General features: G+C 35.3%; 1 protein-coding gene across 2 annotated transcripts in view; it reads left to right on the top strand.

The window, feature by feature from the left end:
- Positions 1-19798, top strand: part of adck1 (aarF domain containing kinase 1) — a 119351-nt gene extending 99553 nt beyond the window's left edge. For both annotated transcript variants that reach the window (XM_058749203.1, XM_058749202.1), the window contains 2 exons: positions 11953-12146; positions 19168-19798. In XM_058749203.1, coding sequence (XP_058605186.1) covers positions 11953-12146; positions 19168-19336 — 363 coding nt within the window. In that variant the 3' untranslated portion in view covers positions 19337-19798. The remainder of the gene's footprint in view (positions 1-11952; positions 12147-19167) is intronic.
- The last annotated feature ends 448 nt before the right edge of the window (positions 19799-20246 follow it).

Genomic DNA, 20246 nt, shown 5'->3' with positions numbered 1-20246 from the left:
ACATGAAAGGCTTCTAAAACGTAAACACTGTCTGACGTATGGACAGCTTTACAGGTGTACAAATGTTTAGAAATCATCTGTTTGTTCCTAGAATATTAAATTCTTAGATTTTATTTTATTTATAATAAATCAAATAAAATGCCTGCTAAAAACATTACATTTATTGCAATTAATTTCTTAATTGTACTCTTAATTGTGAACATAGACCACAAAACCATAATGGTTAAGTTTTTGAAATTAAGTTTTATACATAATCCGAAAGCTGAATAAATAAGCTTTCCATTCATGTATGGTTCCATGGTTTCCATTCATTGTTAGGATCGGACAATATTTGGCTGAGATACAACTATTCGAAAATCTGGAATCTGAGAGTGCAAAAAAAATCAAAATATTGAGAAAATCGCCTTTAAAGTTGTCCAAATTAAGTTCTTAGCAATGCATATTACTAATCAAAAATTAAGTTTTGATATATTTATAGTAGGAAATTTACAAAATGTCTTCTTTGAACAGGATCTTTACTTAATATCCTATGATTTTTGGCATAAAAGTAAAATTTATCATTTTAACCCATACAATGTATTGTTTGCTATTGCTACAAATATACCTGTGCTACTTATGACTGGTTTTGTGGTCCAGGGTCACAGTTGTAATTATAATTAATTTCTTTAACTGGTTCTGTTTTTTATTTCTGAAGACAGGTTCATATATTAATATTTAACTCATCATACAAACATAAAGGGGCTGTTTACACCTGGTCACTTCATGCGTTTTTTCTGATCTGATAGCTATCCAATCGTGAAAAGACCAGGTGTAAATGCCCTCCGAAACGCATTCGAGACAGATATAAATCCGATCGCTCAAACCACTTCAGGAGGTGGTCTGGGCCACATTCCAGACGAAACTGGACAAGTGTAAATGCATCTGGTTGTTGAAACCACATATGCTAATTTTACCCCTCCCAAAATATTAAATAATAAACGTGTGAGAGCGTTTTATGGCATATTATAGTCAGATACGATAGCGCTAATGCAACAAGCATCACCGCGGATGAGTAGCTGAGTATCTCTTCAGCAAGCCGATGCGCAAACTGTCGCGAAAGAAACTGAAAGTAAGTTGCAGATGCGCAACACACAATCATCTTCATTAAAAGTACACTGTAAAAAAAAGTTGAGCCAACTTAAAATTTTAAGGCAACCAGCTTCAGCAGATTTTTGAGTTTGCTCAACTTATGTTTGTGGGAGATTCTCAAATTTTTTAAACGACTAGTTGAGAAAACTCAAAAATCTGCTGAAGCTGGTTGCCTTAAAATTTCAAGTTGGCTCAACTTTTTTTCTTTTTTTTTTTACAGCGTAGTGAGACTAACCTATCTTTCCAGTGCTGATACCGCGCTCTCTCCTGTTGCGGTCTCTCATATTGAAATGAGCTGGTAATGAATAAAATGCAGGGCATATCTATTGCTTTCATTGAGGTGAACTTCGTTAAATTTGCATATAGCGCGGGAATTGAAGAACGGATTTACAGTATATCCATTTTGCGAAGACACATTTATGTGGCCAAGTGTAAATGGAAACGTTTTAACAAATCAGATAGATATCCGATCAGAGAAAATGCATGAAGTGACCAGGTGTAAACAGGCCCAAAGAAATGTGTAGGTGCTAGAACTGATTTAACTTTGACACCACATGCTGAAACTATACTTTAGACGCAATTACCTAAAAATACTGGGATCATGTTCATATATGTCACCGACATGCATTTTTTAATGTCTTTCTTTCCATATTTTTTTACTTGTTGCGGTCTAATTACATGCCTGATTAGACAGAACGTAATCATATTTGGGACCGCAGCCAAATGAACTAGAGTTTCTCTCAGGGATGGCAGAAGACTTGACAAAATATGCTCTAAATCCTAATCTTGCAATCCACTGAACGGAACTGTATTCCATTTTGTTTGTTTTGCCATGAAACTGGAACAAACATCAAGAACATTAGTGCTGAAATTGAAATGAATGCAATTTACATTCATTGTGCTGGTGAAATGCTCGCTTTGTGGATGAATTGAAAGCTGCAATCATTTCTGGAGAAAGACGGCGAGGAGGGGGTGAAGAGACGGCAAAGATTGGGAGGAAGTGAGAACTAGAGACATAACCTGTCTGTAGATTATAGATATGGGCTGAATAGAGCCATAGGAAGAGGGATGAGTGAGAGGGAGTGAAGAAAAAAAAAAGGTTAAAGCCAAAGTAGATCCAGTGGAAGACAGTTACGATACCCCACCAAAACATCAAGATCTTTTAAGACTAGACGATCAATACCATCCAAAATACGAGCGTGAAATGACTTTTTATATAGATGCTTTGTGATGAGTGAAGCATTTGTCTATACGTAAACATGAAGCTTATCTCGTGAATGTGGTCGGGATGACCTATGGTTTTGCTTAGTGAGGTGAAACAAAGAAAATCTCCTTTGAATCGATCTCCTCCAGCGGATGAAGAGAGGCCTCTTCTGCAAACTCCTCCGTCTCCAGAGGTTTCTCCTCAGCCCTAATCAAAGTTTTTTGTTGGCTTTGGGTCTGTTATCTAAAATTGGGTTTATGCTAAAATGGAAAAGTAACTACTGAGCTTTGAACCAGAGAATGCTAAGTGAAAACAAAGACCCAGAGGGCATCTAGAGCAGTGAATGTGAGTGCGCTACCTGTCTGCCTGGCATTGCACTGCTTGCCTGTCTGTATAACTCTAAAGGTAGTTTATTTTGATTTTCTATTATAATTATAATATACTTATTATACTTTAAATAATAATTTATTTTAATAATAATAGTAATATTAATTAGCATCATCACTTTTCTAATATCCAAGACACAAATTTTATTGTATTCATTTCATTATTTTTGTGTGGCATTTTGTAGAATGAGCGATGAGTTCTATGTGATGGAAAATGTGTCTGACAAAGCTGACCCTCTCAGATGTTGCTGAGAACATGGAATTGAACATAATAGCTTTGCCCTTTAAACTTCTCAGAAACGATATGACTGCCTAAATGCAAGTTCCTAGAGCACTGCATTGTTCATGCAGTATTTGCTAAAGTCTTTTTGTCTTTTCTGACATTCTTTCTCCATCTTTAAATGTATTGTTTTGTCTGACTGTGTTTTTCAGTTCTTGACGGCAGAGAAAAGCACCATTTTCTTAAAATGTGAAACTTGCTGTTTCCTTGAAATCTGAAGGTTTTAGTGTGTGACCGAAGCTCACGACATCTATTGAGCTCAGAAATTTGGAGGGTCAGGGCAATGAGCTTTATACATGCACAACCGTCCATCAAAAGAATTGTTAAAACTATTAAAGTGTAATTTTTTCTAAGAAAAGCAAAAGTTTATTTTTAAGTTGAAACTAAAATTTTATATATATAAATTGTTATAATTTTAGTTGAGTGTATATACTATATACTGTGTGTGTGTGTGTGTGTGTGTGTATGTATGCATGTATGTGTGTATATATATATATATATATATGTGTGTGTGTGTGTATATATGTATATGTAGTAGGGGTGTAACGGTACATGTATTTGTAGCCTCCCTCCTGTGTAATTGCCTTTGTGTTTATCCCAGGGGAGAGCTTTTTTTGGCTTTTCATAGCGCTGTCCTCGCTGATCAGCCCCATGTCTCATAGTGTTTGCCCCGCAGCGGCATATGGTTGAGGGAGAGGCTGTTTGACCTGTCTGCTATATAAACCTATATGTTAGCATGTCCAGGTCTCCCGTGGTCAGCTGTTTTTATCTGTCCATCAGAGAAGAGCAGATTCAGAGTTAACAGAAGGATAAGTTTTGAAAGTCTATCCCTACATGGCTTCACACCTGTCAGTCTCACCTTTTTTTTCCTGTTTCAGAGAAAGAGCTGGGAAATAAAACTAAACAAACAAACAAAAAAACCTGAGTGTGCTTGTTTCAGTCTGGGCCTCTATTTCTGAAGTACCCTTCAGTACCTAATGTTGAGCCTCAGGCTTTGTGACAGGGGCACACACTCAGCTAAAAGAAAACTTAAGCTCTCATCTGAGTGGCTTTGGCCTTTTTATTTGGCGGACAGAAAGTTGGGTTGTCCTGGTGTGGCTTACTGTCAGAAAGCTGAGTTCTAAATAGTCATCCGTCCAGCAAGCTTGCATTTAAGCAGTTAAATAAATTTCTGATGTGTAAAGAACTTAATAGTTACCAACCTCCCTTCATGTACAGTCTCATAAATCTTGACTACTACTAACCCCACTGACGTTATTAACAACCACATGCTCTCGTAAACATGCATTAAATGCACTGCGCTTGCGTGCGTTCTCAGTGGATGAGTAAAGACGTGACATTTTAATTCCGTTTACAGTAGATGTTTCTTCTTTGTTCTGTGCAGTCGGATGGACACAGTAAAATCGAATCATAATCCAGACATTTTCCATAGTTTTTCTTGGTATTAATGCTTGAAAGGTCTCAGGCATATTGTCTCAATGTGGAACTAATCCACTTCAAGGTTTGTTGGTTTAGCCTCAAGTTAGCTTTTGTTTTGATATTCTTTTTCAAAAAGTGAACAGTGTCTGTTTGCACTTATCAGCATTTGGCCAAAAGAAACCAGTGTCACATTTGCCAAGTCAGCTTGGTATTTATTGTACCTCTGGGCCATTTTCCAAAATAGAAAAGTACCTCCATCTCGTCTCTCTTCAAACTTTCAAGTAATTTCATATTTTTTTTCAATCCTGTAAAGCATTCAGACACAATTACTACTTTGAGGTAATTAAAAAATGTGTTGTTTCTGCATCATCCAGTTTTAGTATATGTTAGTGGCCCAGAAACACTGTACATGTAAACATGTAGTTTTGCATTTTGCATTTAGAAATGTCATTAAAAAAAATTCACATTTTTATATAATATATATCCCTGTAATGTAATTTTGCATATTTGTATTTCATAAGTTGTTTTTTTGATGTGGCATATTTGTTACTTCTGTACAATAAACAGTTCTGGTACTATGTTGATTTAGTTGATGTAAACGTATTAGTGTATAAAATATTTACAAAGTCCTCCAAAGTATTCACTTTTCAGATTTTTTGAAAAAGTTTAGATGCCCAAATCATTTCCTTCTTTTTTTAAATATCAGTGTAATGTCTGAATAACTGCTAATCGTATTTCAATATTTTATAAAGATTGATAGAAATGCATTCTTTTAAAATCTTTTTGTGCATGTTTCTTGCTTATTTGTGCCACATATTGGTCTTTACTCAGATCAGAAGGTGGCTTCCCCTACGTTTCTCCAAATCTCCCAATGGCCCTCCATTCGCTTGATCAGATTGACCCATTTCCTCAGTGCCTTGATACAGAAAGCTGCAGAGCTGAGAGCACTAAGCGGTTAATCCTTTTATGTAGTGATTTTGACTCCTCACGGGGATGAAATGGAATGTGTATTTGAAGCACTCGTGAATATGCAGAAGGACTGTCGCATTGTTATTTTAACGTCCTCTGCCTTATTTCCTCCTAGGGCAAGCTGTGAATTTTTCTTCATTAAGTATTCGACTGAGGGCTGACTATCAATCTCAATGCTCCTGAATGCTGACTGATTTGATGGGTAGCGACTCTGTTGGCCGGTTAGTTATGTGCAGTCCTGGGCCTTCTCTGGCTGCTCACCAAGATCCCCAGAGGGAGGGCCTCTAGGACATAACCATATTCTCAACTTCTGCTTGTACCGAGCAGGCAGAGATAGAGAGAGGCATGGCTAATCAGGACTGTCTCTCTCTCTCCAGCTGTCTCAGCTGGTAGTACGACACAGTCTGTCTCTGATTTTGTCCAGTTCACGTCCACACAGAGCGATTGACCCTTTTATGCAGCGCACCACGTCCATCCAAGAGTCATCAGCGGACAATGGCGTATGAACGGAGCAGCGGGGTGACTTACCTCATGATTACCCCTCGTCCTTAAAGTGGAGAGATGCCTTGTAGTTGAACTTTGAAGTGCCGACTAACTTCAAAAGCAGAAGGCAAAAGCAGAGAGATGGGGCCCAGCTGCCGAAAGGCAGAATGCGTCATCAGGCATGTAAAAAATACGGAGAATAATAATAATGCGCCACGTGACACTGAGTTACTCTTCAAACTAAACTAATAAAGTTAAAAAAAACTCAGGCTGAAAGGCCTGAAGATTAAGCTTTATGACCAACTTTTTTTTGGTCTGTGACTCATTTTTGAATTTACAAAATTATTGCAACACTTCAAACGTAACAGAATTACCATGCTTCTCAAGGTCATGAAAAACCTGGAAATATGGGAAAATTTTAAAATGGTATTTTCCAGGCCTGCAGAAGTCATGGAAAGTTTTATAGTAAAAAAGAAAAAATATATACATTTCTAGTTGCTTTTGTGTATGGTAAAAATTACTTGCAAACCAGTATGTTAAACATAAATTAATAAATACATGATTAATTAAAGATTAAGAAAATCTAATTTTAATATAAATTGTGTGTGTGTGTGTGTGTGTGTGTGTGTGTGGATGGATGTGTGTGTGTGTGTGTGTGTGTGTATATATATATATATATATATATATATGTATGTGTGTGTGTGTGTGTGTGTGTATGTGTGTGTGTGTGTGTGTGTGTGTGTGTGTGTGTGTGTGTGTGTGTGTGTGTGTGTGTATTAGTGCTGTCAGCCGATTAATCGCATCCAAAATAAAAGTTTTAGTTTTACATAATACTGTATATATGTGTGTACTGTGTATATTTATTATGTATATAAATACACATACATGCATGAAAAATGTTATGTTTATATATTAAATATGTTTATATGTAATATAAGTTATATGAATATAAATGTAAATATATGTAAATATTTTCAAAATATATATTGTATGTGTGTGTGTTTGTATATACATAACAAATATACATAGCACACACACATATGTAAACAAAAACTTTTATTTTATGTGATTAATCATTTGACAGCAATAATATATATATTAGTATATATATATATATATATATATATATATATATAGTTCATTTACATTTAGTCATTTAGCAAAGCAACTTACAAATGAGGACAATAGAAGCAATCAAAACCAACAAAAGAGCAATAATATGTAAGTTCTGTGATAAGTCTTGTAGCAAGTTTTTTTTTTTTTAAATGAAAGAAATGAATAATAAATGAAAAGAAAACAAGTAGATAGAATAGAAAGAGAATAGAGAACACTAGTGTTAGAGGGTCAATCTTTTAAAATAAATAAAAGACTGAAAGAATAGAAAATGAATAGATAACGCTAGTTTTAGAGGGTCATTTTTTAATTAATTCTTTAATATATATATATATATATATATATATATATATTTATATATATGTACTGTATGTAAAATGAAAGAAAAAGAAAAAAAATCTGCGAAGTTCATAGAAAACTCTAGGGTATGGGCTTTACATTCGTCCAAAAAAATGAGGGGTGGCAATCTCTTAGTGGGCTTTTAATCCGAACGGACTCAGTCCAGAGATGGGGAAAATTGGAACAGGCCCATAGTCATTCTTGGACTATAACCAGCTATGCTGCACCACAGGAAACAAAGCAGTGAGCCTGTCAAGTTAGTCTTTCTTTAAAGAGAATGTGTGCACATGGATGGAGCGCATGTGTCACTGTCTTATTGTTGCCGCAAGTGATGGGATATATATGCAGAGAGATGTGGGGGCATATGGGTTGGATGTTGGAGCAGTAGCTTGAGGTCATAGACCAAGCGTTCAGTGTCCTATTTTAATCCGAACCCCTCACTTCTGCTCGCTGCTGCTGCCGGCGCCTGTAAATCCCACCCTAGCGATAGCAAACTTAAATCCACTTAATTTAGCACCTAATCCCCCCCTCCTCCGACAAAATTTTAGAGATTGAGATTTAAGGATTAAATAGATAAATGGACAGGAAAATGGAGCTTGCACATGTTTTTCAAGCTCAAGTCATAGCACAGCAATCAGTTATTAAAATACTGTTGCTGATGGAGTGCACTTGGATGGCCAGACTTTTTATCCTGCCAAGGAACCAAAGTAATTTCTGGGAACTCTCTTTTGGGTAATTGTCTTTGCATTGACTTCCCTTTTATAATAGAACATGTTTGGGATTTTGACACCCTGACCTGCTTTGCTGCTTACTTTAGGTGATTGCCAATGTGTGAGGAAAATCCTTTCAGATGTTCTGACCAATGGCTGTGAATCTAGATTGCAGTTGTACAGTTTGCACTTTGTCTCTCATTTTGATTTTCTAGAAAAGGATTTAACCTTTACGTCAGGCTTCCGTCTGAACTTAATCCAAAGATTGAGTCATGTGACTTAATATAAAAATGCTCAAGTTATTTTCTGAAAGAGGCTACATTATACTCTTTCATAGCAGTTTTTTCCTTGATATCAACTTAATACATTAGTTTCTTGTGCCCAAAGCAGTCTGAATCTACATTTGCTTGACCAGTTTATATTATCTGTGTAATGTTCTTCTGGATATAAACAACTTCTGTTATGCTTAGCTAAAATTCTGTGTTCCAGTGTTCTTGTTGCTGTTGTTTATCAGACCAGCATGTGTTCATTAATGGTTAATGGTAAAATACTGTGTTTAGCCACTACTGAATCTACAGTGCACAGCAGGCACTGCCTAATGTGGTCAGACTCTTCATAGACTCTTGTGAGAGGACTCTAGTGATTCAAAACCATAAAGTGCAGCTAGTATAGTCCAAATGATTCCTAAATGAATGACTTCTAGGAACCAGTTCTTTTAAGTCCATCAAAAACTATTCAGTGCGACCAGTGCAGTCCGCTTCCCAAACAAGTGACTCTTATGAATTGGTTCTTTTTAGAGAATCAAAAACACACAGTGTGACCAAAACATACATTCCAGGAACATACATTCTAAATCAAAACTTGCAGTTATACAGCTCTTTGTGCTTTGTGTCCTACAATGTTGTCATTTTGTGATATAGGCTTATGCTTTTGCAAAGACTAAATGAAGTTTAATTGCCATAATCGAGGTGTGTGATTGTTAATTGCGAACTGTGATTTTAATCACTTGGTCTGCTGGACAGTGGAATTAATAGCTGTTAATGCAAATTACCACTGTTGACAAACCTCAGCTGAACTAGAGTCCACAGATCTTTTTAGTGAATCAAAACCATTCAGTGCGATCTGTGCATTCCAATTTCTGAACATGACTCTGAGTTGGTTCTTTTGAGTGAATCAAAACCACAGCGCATACAGTTTACAGTTATGTTGCACATATTGTAAGAGTTGGTTGTTCGTATGGCATTGTGTAGCTAAAGATTTGATATAAAAATGAATGAATAGTGTTCACATTTTTGTTTTAGCATTGGTATCTAATATAGTCAGTAGTTAAGGCCAATTATTGGACTGTCTCAATAGCATCAATACAAATTTTGCAAGACTTTTTGTTTATTTATTACTGAAATAACCTCATTTGGCTAAAAGGAACTAAAATGATTAAATTAAATTTAAAGTTCTGATATATAAATGTGGGTGGTGATGTGTTAATGCGCTCATGGTTCAGAATGACTTGGTCAGCTTTGACTCTATTAGTGGATTTTGTGTTGTCTATCCTTTAATATGTCTTGGTTTTCTCATCTTGCTGGTACACATATTGTATGGCCACTGCCTCCATTATTCCAGAGACATGTGTTTGGCATTGAGGCAGCTCTACACCTGTCCTGGCTGTTGCAGCAGCTTGTTGTGGGCCCTGGGCTGCTGGGGGTCTTCATGGGTCTCTGCAGGCCCCAGACATGTCTCTTGGCTCCTGGCCCTCTCAGGATAGATTAGCCCTGGGGTAAAATAGAGCCAGACACAACCAGGTCGATGCCAACTTGGGAGCCATGCCCGTGTGATATCACCAGGGGCTGCATGCATGAACAATTGGATCTTAATATAATACATTATTATTATAATATCTTGGTAGTATGATCTAATTTTGAAGAACATTGAGAGTTTTGCACTCAGGTAGTTGGTCCCTGCCATCCTTATGGTTCTTTTGAGCATGTGTACACTCTGTGAAGTGGGGTTATTTCAGGACAGGACACAGGGTGTCTGAAATGTTCAGCCGAACCCACCTACTGTCACATTCACCTCGGCTGCTCTTCACACCACAGCCCAGCACAGCCGTGAGCAGAAAATACTTTAGTGCCATCACAACCCATATGTAGTGTAACCCTATCATTTTGGTTTATAGAGACTTAGAAACATGTTTCAAAAGAACATTATCTGGAACAACCTCGGGTTCTTGTGGGGTTTCAACATGCAGCCATTTAGTTACTAGTACAGATATTTAACCGCTAGGCTGCTGATTCATACAACATAGTATCAGTTTTGATTTTTGCACATAGGCTCTTGAAATTAAAGCAAGACATTATTGGAATTTATATCAGTGGGCCTTATAAAATGAAGCACATTTTGCATTCTGGGTAAATCTAAATCAAAACTTGCAGTCATACGGCTCTTTGTGCTTTGTGTCCTACAACGTTGTCACTTTGTGGTACTATAGGCTTATGCTTTTGCAAAGACTAAATGAAGTTTAATTGCCTTAATCGAGGTTTGGGATTTTTAATTGTGAATTGTGTTTTGTTTTGTTTTTTTGAACAGTGGAATTAATAGCTGTTAATGCAAATTGCCACTGTTGTCAAACTTAAGCTGAACTAGTGTTCACAGATTTTCATAACAGTAAGTGTTTTTTTGTCTGTACTGTCAGTGTGTATGTTGAGTTGTCCATTATTATCAATTTTCAGCCATTTTTGTGTAGCATGTGCCATTTATTTATATATATATATATATATATATATATATATATATATATATATACTAAATTTGTGGTCAGTCAAATTTTTACAAATATTTTTTAAAGTTTTATTATGCTCACAAAAGCAGCATTTATTTGATCAAAAATACAGTACAAACCGCAATATTGTTGAATATTAATAAAAGTTTTCTGTGTTCATATCTTGTAAAATGTAATTTATTTCTGTAATGGTAGAGCTGAATTTTCAGCAGCCATTAATCCAGTGTTCGGTGTCTCACAGAAATCATGTGATATGCTGATTTGCTGCTCAAGAAACATTTTTTTATTATTATCAATGTTGAAAACAGTTGTGCTGCTTAATATTTTTGTGGAAGCAATGATACTGGTTCCATACTGTATGTTTTTGTTATTGATGTCAAAAGCTGCGTGTCCAGTCAAACCCAAAGTTGAAAAAGCATTAAAAGAAAGAAAGAGTGAATGAATGAATGAATGAATCTTAATTTAAAAAATCTATTAAATTGAATGAATGAAAAAAAAAAAAACATAAATAATTTATAAAATAACTGAAAAATGAAATAACGCAGCTAGTAAGTTAAATTACAGCATACTGCTTAGTCAGAGACTATACAGGTATAAAGATCTGCTTACAGCCTGGACTTGAATGTGGCCACTGTTGACATCTTGTGGAATCTTATTTTTCCAGTCAGGCAGGGGGAGGAAAGGAGGTCTTCATGCCTGATTACTAATAAAAATTTGCCGGGAGTATCAACTCAGGGGGCTGATGTTGCTGAAGTGACGGAGCCAAAATAGCTAATCTTCACAGTCGCAGTTTCAAGCACTTAGTTTCTCAGTTGTCTGTGAAATAAGCTACACCATTTCCCTGCACCCTGCTCTCTCTCTCTCTCTTTCACACACACTCTTCCCTGCACTCTGCCCCGCAATACGGAATATTTTAATAACTTATTTAGGTGGGCGTGCCTTTAGAAAAGCAAGGCTGGAGATCATCTCTTATTATAGTCTACTTGAATGAGTAGCCCCAAAATTAAATTCGCTCATTATTTATTTAAATGTCATTATAAACCATTTTTGAAGAATATACTGGTCATTCTGTTCAATGTAATCAAAATAATATACTCTTAAAATAGTGTAACCTTCTAACAGCACTGCTTTGTTTTACCTCTCAGGATGTGGAGATCCGAACGAATGCGGCGCTGTACCTCCCTCAGATCAGCGAGCTGCTGAACCGGGTTCCCCGGCAGATGCTGTTGCTTCTGAAAACCAACGACCTGCTGAGAGGCATCGAGACTATCCTGCAGACTAGAGCCAGCTCCAGCTCCTTCATCAGTATGTCCCGCTGCTGTACTCGTGCCATTGCCAGGTAAGACATCAGCAACAGTAAAGTGGTTGCCATTTCATTTCTCAAGATAAGATAGATAATAATTATAAAATGTTAATAATTTATTTTATTTATTTGATAATAATCAAATAAATGTTGTCTAATAATTATTTAATACTGATTTGGAATATTGATCATATAAATTATATAAATATACAGTTGTGGTCAAAAGTTTACATTCACCTTTCAGAATCTGCAAAATGTTAATTATTTTACTAAAATAAGAGGTATCATACAAAATGCATGTTATTGTTTATTTAGTACTGACTTGAATAAATTATGGGACCTGAAGGATTTTTCTGAAGAACAGCAGGCGGTTTAACTGTTCAGGACAAACAAGGGACTCATGAACAACTATTACTAAACAAAAAAAAAATACAACTGTGGATCATTCAGGTAACAACACAGTATTAAGAATCAAGGGGATGTAAACTTTTGAACGGGGTCATTTTTATTAATTCAACTATTATTTTCTCTTGTGGACTATACAGTATGTAAACATATTTTAATATCTGATTTGGGTCAGTACTAAATAAACAATAACATGCATTTTGTATGATCCTCTTATTTTTGTAAAATAATTAACATTTTGCAGATTCTGAAAGGGAATGTAAACTTTTGACCTCAACTATATATATATATATATATATATATATATATATATATATATATATATATATATTAGTGCTGTCAATCGATTAAAAATATAATCGCGTTAATCACAGTCATGGATTAATCGCAAATTTAAAATACTAGGATTTACCTATAAATGTGTTGAAATAAAGAAATGCATGACAAACTAGTTTAAGGAAACAGAACATTTCACACCTCTGCCAGGTATGAGACATAATCCTTATTATTCTTTTGTTTTTATTCAGCCATTATCAGCCTTTATACTGGCAATAAAACGTTTACCAAGCCACATCGCTTCAATCCCAGTATACATTTACCCAACTATTATCAAAAGCATTTCTAAATAAATACAACAAAACATTTTCTTGCAACCTTACATGAAGTATTATGACAAAATGCATTATGAAGAAGAATTGGACCTGTTCTGCAGGTGCATTAGAGCTAACATTAGCATCATGCTACATAGACAATTTATGAGATTAATAGTAAATTTTTACTCAAAACTCACTTTAAACCAACTTCGAGTGTTTGTAATAACTTCCTTTTGCGATCACATGTGTATATACACTTTGGGCGGCCGCGGTACATTATAAAAGTAGCCCAAAAAACTGCAACCCACGGCTCTGTAATTTTTCCCGCAACTGTATTTTCAAAATAGCCCAACTGTGCGGAAAACCGCAACCATGGCAACACTGGTTCGCTGTACCCTTGTTACATGATTATACATATCTCTTGCACACTCTCTCTCTCTATCTCGGACACACTCGCTCTAAAATAATTTTAATGCGTTAAAATTTTTAGATTAATCTCATGCGTTAACGCATTAACGTTGACAGCCCTATATATATACTAATTGTTTCTTTCTTTTAAGTCTCTTCTCTACAATAGTAAGGTTCTGCCGTATTCGATGCCACATTACTTGAATAGTCACAAGGTTAGAGTTTCAGCAGCCGAACGAACCGGTTCCCACACATGAGGAGTGTGTCTGCTCTTAAACGCCTCATTCTTTCTGTTCAGTGGGCTCTCCATTGGCTCATCTCTGCGTGTTTGCTGTGGAGCTCAAGTCCCTGATGTCATCTCAGTGCTCAAAGACAGTGTCATCTCTCTCACACCAGTAACCCACAGACACTATCCCACACGCTGCAGGAACTCTCGTTCATTTAAGCAGACTCAGTGGGACCTCACAGAGCATTTAAATGCACTCAGACACACAGCCCCTTAAACTCTCCCCACCCTGAAATGAATCCCACTATATTGTACTACATTGTACTTTCCACAGCAGTGAGCAGTGATCATATTGATTTATTCTCACCATTCTAATGAAGAACATGATGATTGGAGGAGAAAATCGTTCGGATTTGAAGGAGGGCTTCTGACAGTTGTCAGCGCAGAGATGCTCACGTCCGCTCATAAAGGATTTCAGCGCGATACAGAAAGAAAGAAGCACCCAGACATGAAACTCAATGTCGTCTGCCTCAGCGCCTCTTTATTAAAACCAAATGGCAGCAAAGTGCAGAATGCAGAATCTAAAATCCATTACCAATTGCTGTGCTCACAGAAACAGCAGAAAGAGAAAGACAGACCTAGAGAAGTAACCGGACCATCACACACTGATTTAGTTTGATGTGAGCTGAAATGTTTGCATTATCATCTTTTACAGCAAGTTAGGTTTTTAAAGTACAAGCTGTAGGAATAGTTAATCCAAAAATGAAAATTCTGCCATCATTTACTCAACCTCAGACCTGTAAGGCTTTCTTTTTTATTTGTGGATCACAAAAGTAGACAATTGCTATGCAAGACTTGTCATACAACAAAAACACCAAAAAGCTCCAAAAAAGATGAAAAAAAAAAAAAAAAAAAAACACTTCAAACGTAACAGAATTACCATGCTTCTCAAGGTCATGAAAAACCTGGAAATATGGGAAAATTTTAAAATGGTATTTTCCAGGCCTGCAGAAGTCATGGAAAGTTTTATAGTAAAAAAGAAAAAATATATACATTTCTAGTTGCTTTTGTGTATGGTAAAAATTACTTGCAAACCAGTATGTTAAACATAAATTAATAAATACATGATTAATTAAAGATTAAGAAAATCTAATTTTAATATAAATTGTGTGTGTGTGTGTGTGTGTGTGTGTGGATGGATGTGTGTGTGTGTGTGTGTATATATATATATATATATATATATATGTATGTGTGTGTGTATGTGTGTATGTGTGTGTGTGTGTGTGTGTGTGTGTGTGTGCGCGCGTGTGTGTGTGTGTATTAGTGCTGTCAGCCGATTAATCGCATCCAAAATAAAAGTTTTAGTTTTACATAATACTGTATATATGTGTGTACTGTGTATATTTATTATGTATATAAATACACATACATGCATGAAAAATGTTATGTTTATATATTAAATATGTTTATATGTAATATAAGTTATATGAATATAAATGTAAATATATGTAAATATTTTCAAAATATATATTGTATGTGTGTGTGTTTGTATATACATAACAAATATACATAGCACACACACATATGTAAACAAAAACTTTTATTTTGGATGTGATTAATCATTTGACAGCAATAATATATATATTAGTATATATATATATATATATATATATATAGTTCATTTACATTTAGTCATTTAGCAAAGCAACTTACAAATGAGGACAATAGAAGCAATCAAAACCAACAAAAGAGCAATAATATGTAAGTTCTGTGATAAGTCTTGTAGCAAGTTTTTTTTTTTTTTAAATGAAAGAAATGAATAATAAATGAAAAGAAAACAAGTAGATAGAATAGAAAGAGAATAGAGAACACTAGTGTTAGAGGGTCAATCTTTTAAAATAAATAAAAAGACTGAAAGAATAGAAAATGAATAGATAACGCTAGTTTTAGAGGGTCATTTTTTAATTAATTCTTTAATATATATATATATATATATATAAAAAATATATATATATATATATATAGATATAGATATAGATATATAGATATAGATATATATAGATATATTGATTTTTTTGAAGTCTTCAGACTTCATACAACAGATTTGAAGGAAAAAGTTTGCATCTAGCCTGTGTCTGCATCCAGAATTAAAAATGGCATGCTAAAAAATCTATCAGATGGCTTGGAAAACAGTGCTTTTATGGTGTTTTTATCATTTTTTGGAGCTTCGCTGACTATGAACTGTCTATAAAATGACTCAAACCTTAGTGCTTTTGTGTCTCTCAGTTAAAATTAACAGCATATTTGTTTGGAGCGATATGAAGGTGAGTAAATAATGACAGAATTTTCATTTTTAAATGAACTATTCCTTTAAAGAACAGAAACACTTTCTTTGTAGTCTACACAACCCACTCACTTTTCTTTGAAACAGACACTCTGTGAAACAACGTCATGAAGAAATTAGGTTATTTTTCTTAGTCTCTCCATGAAAGCAAAGTGACATTAGCATTCATTCTGTAGCCTCACACTGTTAAGTATTATTTTCAGCCTCACTGTACAAGTGACTAATGCAATCCATGTGATCACGGTTCTGAAGGTGTCCCTGCACTTTTCAAAGTACTTAATGGTGGCTGGAGAAAATTAGAGGAAAAAGCATCTTTTCTTATCCTTTTACATGTTTGATTAGACTTTTTAATCAGTACGTGCATTTGGTGGTGGGTAATATGCAGTAAGCCACTGTCCAACAACTTTAATACAGAATTCACAATTGGTTGAATGTGGTCAAACTAACCACAAGTCCTACATTTAGCATTTCGAATAACATTTTGCAATATCTTTCATTTAATAATTCCAAATATTAGCCTATATATTGATTAACAGATCTGTTTTGCATGTTTACTAAAATATAAATATAAATGAAAGTTTAATGACAGTTCTAATTACATGAATATGCATTAACAATCTCTTAAAGATATAATGTAATGATTTTTAGTGTTAAAGTTATTGTAAGCTCAGAATTTGTGCACACTTGCTTCTATTTTTTAAGTAAACAATGACCCACTTGAAAGGATTTTTTTGTAAAAATCTATTTGTGATGTACTTGGCATTGTGATCGCTTCCCTAGAAATAAATACTTTCCAAGAAAGAGTATTTGAACAGCAGTAAAATCTCTTAATTGCTGTAATTCAGACATAATGTCAATTCAACTTCAAGTGAGCTTTTGTCATAACCAAGCAAATAATTTAAGACTACTCAAGACTTATTTCTAGGTTTAGATGATTGATGTTGTTTTTTCAACCCCTCCACCAGACTTCATTTTTATTCTTTCTACCAGCCACTGAGCCGCCCACATAGGATTGTTGGATATCATACGCAGCGAAGATGCATTTATGCGGCTCTCAAAAATCTACCAGATGAAGGCAGGATGTTATGATATATTAGTTTCAAATGTGCATTAATGCCTCTGCTTCCAGTAAAGGTAGTCGTTTTCAGGTTTCGGACACATGCATGGTAATGAGAAACGAGGAGGACTGGAGGTGCATGCTGGGTTCACTCTTTCTATCATTCTCTGTCTGCTGGCAGGGACAGACAGACTGAAAGGCCTCTTGCTGAGCTGGCTTAATAATTCATCTCCTGCTCAGCTGTGACAACATCTACTATATCTCATTTTGACATATTAAATATGGATAATTCACAAGATTCACCAAGTAATACTTTAAATATATATCTGCAGAATCTAAAATTAACCATAGTGCCACATGTAAAAATTGGCATGGCTATAATGGAATCACTTACACACACACACACACACACACACACACATTACACAACTGTTCAAAAGTTTGGGGTCAGTAATATCTTTTTTGGAAGAAATTAATACTCATATTCAGCAAGGATGGATCAAGTTGATCCAAAGTAAAAGTATGACACATAATGTTGCAAAAGATTTACATTTCAAATAAATGCTGTTCTTTAGAACTTTATACTCTTTATACTCAAAAAGAATTTTACAAAAAATGTACAAAAAATTAAATAAAACATAGACATACATACTCAGCTTTGCCATCAGAAGAATAAGTTATGTTTTAAAATATGGTAAAAATAGAAAGCAGGTTACAGTGTAATAATATTTCGATGAAATATATTTTGATGAAAGGTGGTTTCCACCATGGAATAAAAAAATAAAATAAATAAATTGTGAGTTTTTAATCTCACATTTCAGACTTTTTCTGAGTTGTTCCGACTTTTTCTTTTAATTCTGAATTTACATCTTACAATTCTGTTTCTGCCATTAAATAAAAAAGGGTAATTGTGTATTTTTATCTTTCAATTCTGACTTTATCTCAGAATTCTGAGTTTATATATCATATCTCACATGAGTTTTTATTCTGCATTTCTGAGTTTATATTTCAGAATTGCAAGGGGAAAATTCAGGATTGCGGGGAAAAGCAGAATTGTGAGATAAAAAACCTGCAATTACAATTTATTTTATTTTTTTAATCCCATGGTGGAAACTGTATTTTTTACAAATAAATGCAGCCTTTTGCAGCAAAAAGCTTAAAATCTTAGGCTTGAAATTTTTGATTAGGTGTGTAGGTTTTTAGGAAAAACCTGCAACTTAAAAGCGTGTGTGTTATATGAATATACGGTAATAATAAATCTACTTCTATGACTGGTAAGAAATATTTTGTGTTACATTTTCTCAGCTCAATTCTCCTAGATTTGGCAGGTCTGGCAAAAACCTTTGGACCCTGTGTGCCGAGCATGCAACAAGTTACTGTTGACATTTTTGCAAGATTTCTGGCAAAGTAGGATGGGTGACGATTCGTGACTGACTCCCGGGTTCCCATCAGTCCCTGCTTTCTGTTTTCAGCCTGTATTCTGTTCATGCTGTCGCTGTGCTACTGTCAGATGGTGGAAATGATACCAGCGTGACATCTCCAGTCTGACACAGCAGCTATGGTCTGAAAAGTCAAACTTATCCACCTCAAAAAGCTTTGATGGTTCGAATACTCAGAAATTAGAGTGAATTTCACCATTACCCTCCCCTTATTTCTCACTCCCCTCATCTTTATTTTTCCCAAGGGAACGTGTAAGGAAATTAATGCGATTTCACTTACTAGTTTGTCAGTTCAAAGCTGTTCGCTGTGACAATGTGAGATGCATTCAGGAGAGCAGAGGAGTCATTGTTTTCCCCCCAAGGACATCCACTTACTACGGCCTTGACACTGCTGTCGCTCTCTCTCTCTCCCACACTGTTAATATTACATGACCTAGTGTGGACTTTCTAAAGGTCCTCACTTATACCACGAAGCCCGAGCCAACACAATCTGAATCATTTACTTTAACCAGTGTAATCTCACCTCTCCTCTACTGGATCTTAGTCTTTCTTATCTTTCTCTGTGTCTCTTTGCCTTTCTTTTAGACACAAGAGGAGTAAAACCAAGTCTCGGACCAGGCGACTGCAGATCTCTCTGTCTGAGCGTTGGTCTCTGTGTCAGATAGATCTGTATGAACTTATTCTGTGGCTCCGCAGCTCTGCGCTGGCCAGATGGGTCTCTTACCTCCTCAACCGCCTGCCCTACACAAACTGAGAGCCTTGAACCAAGCCATTACGCCCTCTGTACGCCCTGAATTCAGCACACTGCCGAGTGCATTGTGGGTTGATCATGGACCGTTTTTAATGAGAGCTGAAAGTAAAAGAGTCTTTTTTAACTTAACAGACAGCCATAGTCATGAAAGTTGACTGATCCTGTGATTAATTAGTCATGTGATCAGTATGTGTGAGCAAATGCTCCATGCATGTTTAGTTTCTTTTAAAGTATCCAAATGATATTTTTCACAGTACTGTAAGTAATTTTGCATCATGCAGTATCTCAGACTTGTTAAATCACTTCTGAATTCCGCATTGAGCTGCCATGTGCACATCACGTCTCGGTGGAATTTCATGGAAAGTCTTCATTTTACATTCCTTCAGATTTCAGAACAGTAATTTATTTTGGGACTTTTTTTTTTTGAGTGAAACTGTGGTTTATATGTCATGCTGGATCAATAAATGGGAGTGTTTTTATTTTTCGTGTTTGTTTGCGAGTTTCCTTTTTTATCTTGTGTTTTATTGTCAAATTTCACATTAAATTAATTAATCTGTGAACCAAAACATATTTTTTATGAGGAACACAACAGATGAAAGTTTGAATTATGTTCACCGCTTCTCAATTCTGTGCAGATAAGCGTATGGTGAAAACTGGCAGCTGTGGTTGCTGGAATTCTACCGTAAAAAATATGGTAGCAACATTTTAGATTTTACGGTTTTAACTTAAATTTACAGTTAAATACCGTAATTTCATTAATTGATATAATGTTAATATACCAACCTATTGTAGTACTGAAATCTGTTTTGTACCTTTGAAATATACTGATAACCACCAAATGCAGGTGGTGATGAGAAAGTCACATGATGAACCAAAGCCCATCACAAGCAGCTTTTAAATAATAACATGTATA

The sequence above is a fragment of the Onychostoma macrolepis genome, chromosome 17 (genome assembly GCF_012432095.1).
Source record: "Onychostoma macrolepis isolate SWU-2019 chromosome 17, ASM1243209v1, whole genome shotgun sequence".
NCBI classification, from domain to species: domain Eukaryota; kingdom Metazoa; phylum Chordata; class Actinopteri; order Cypriniformes; family Cyprinidae; genus Onychostoma; species Onychostoma macrolepis.
This window is presented reverse-complemented; position numbering and strand designations above follow the sequence as displayed.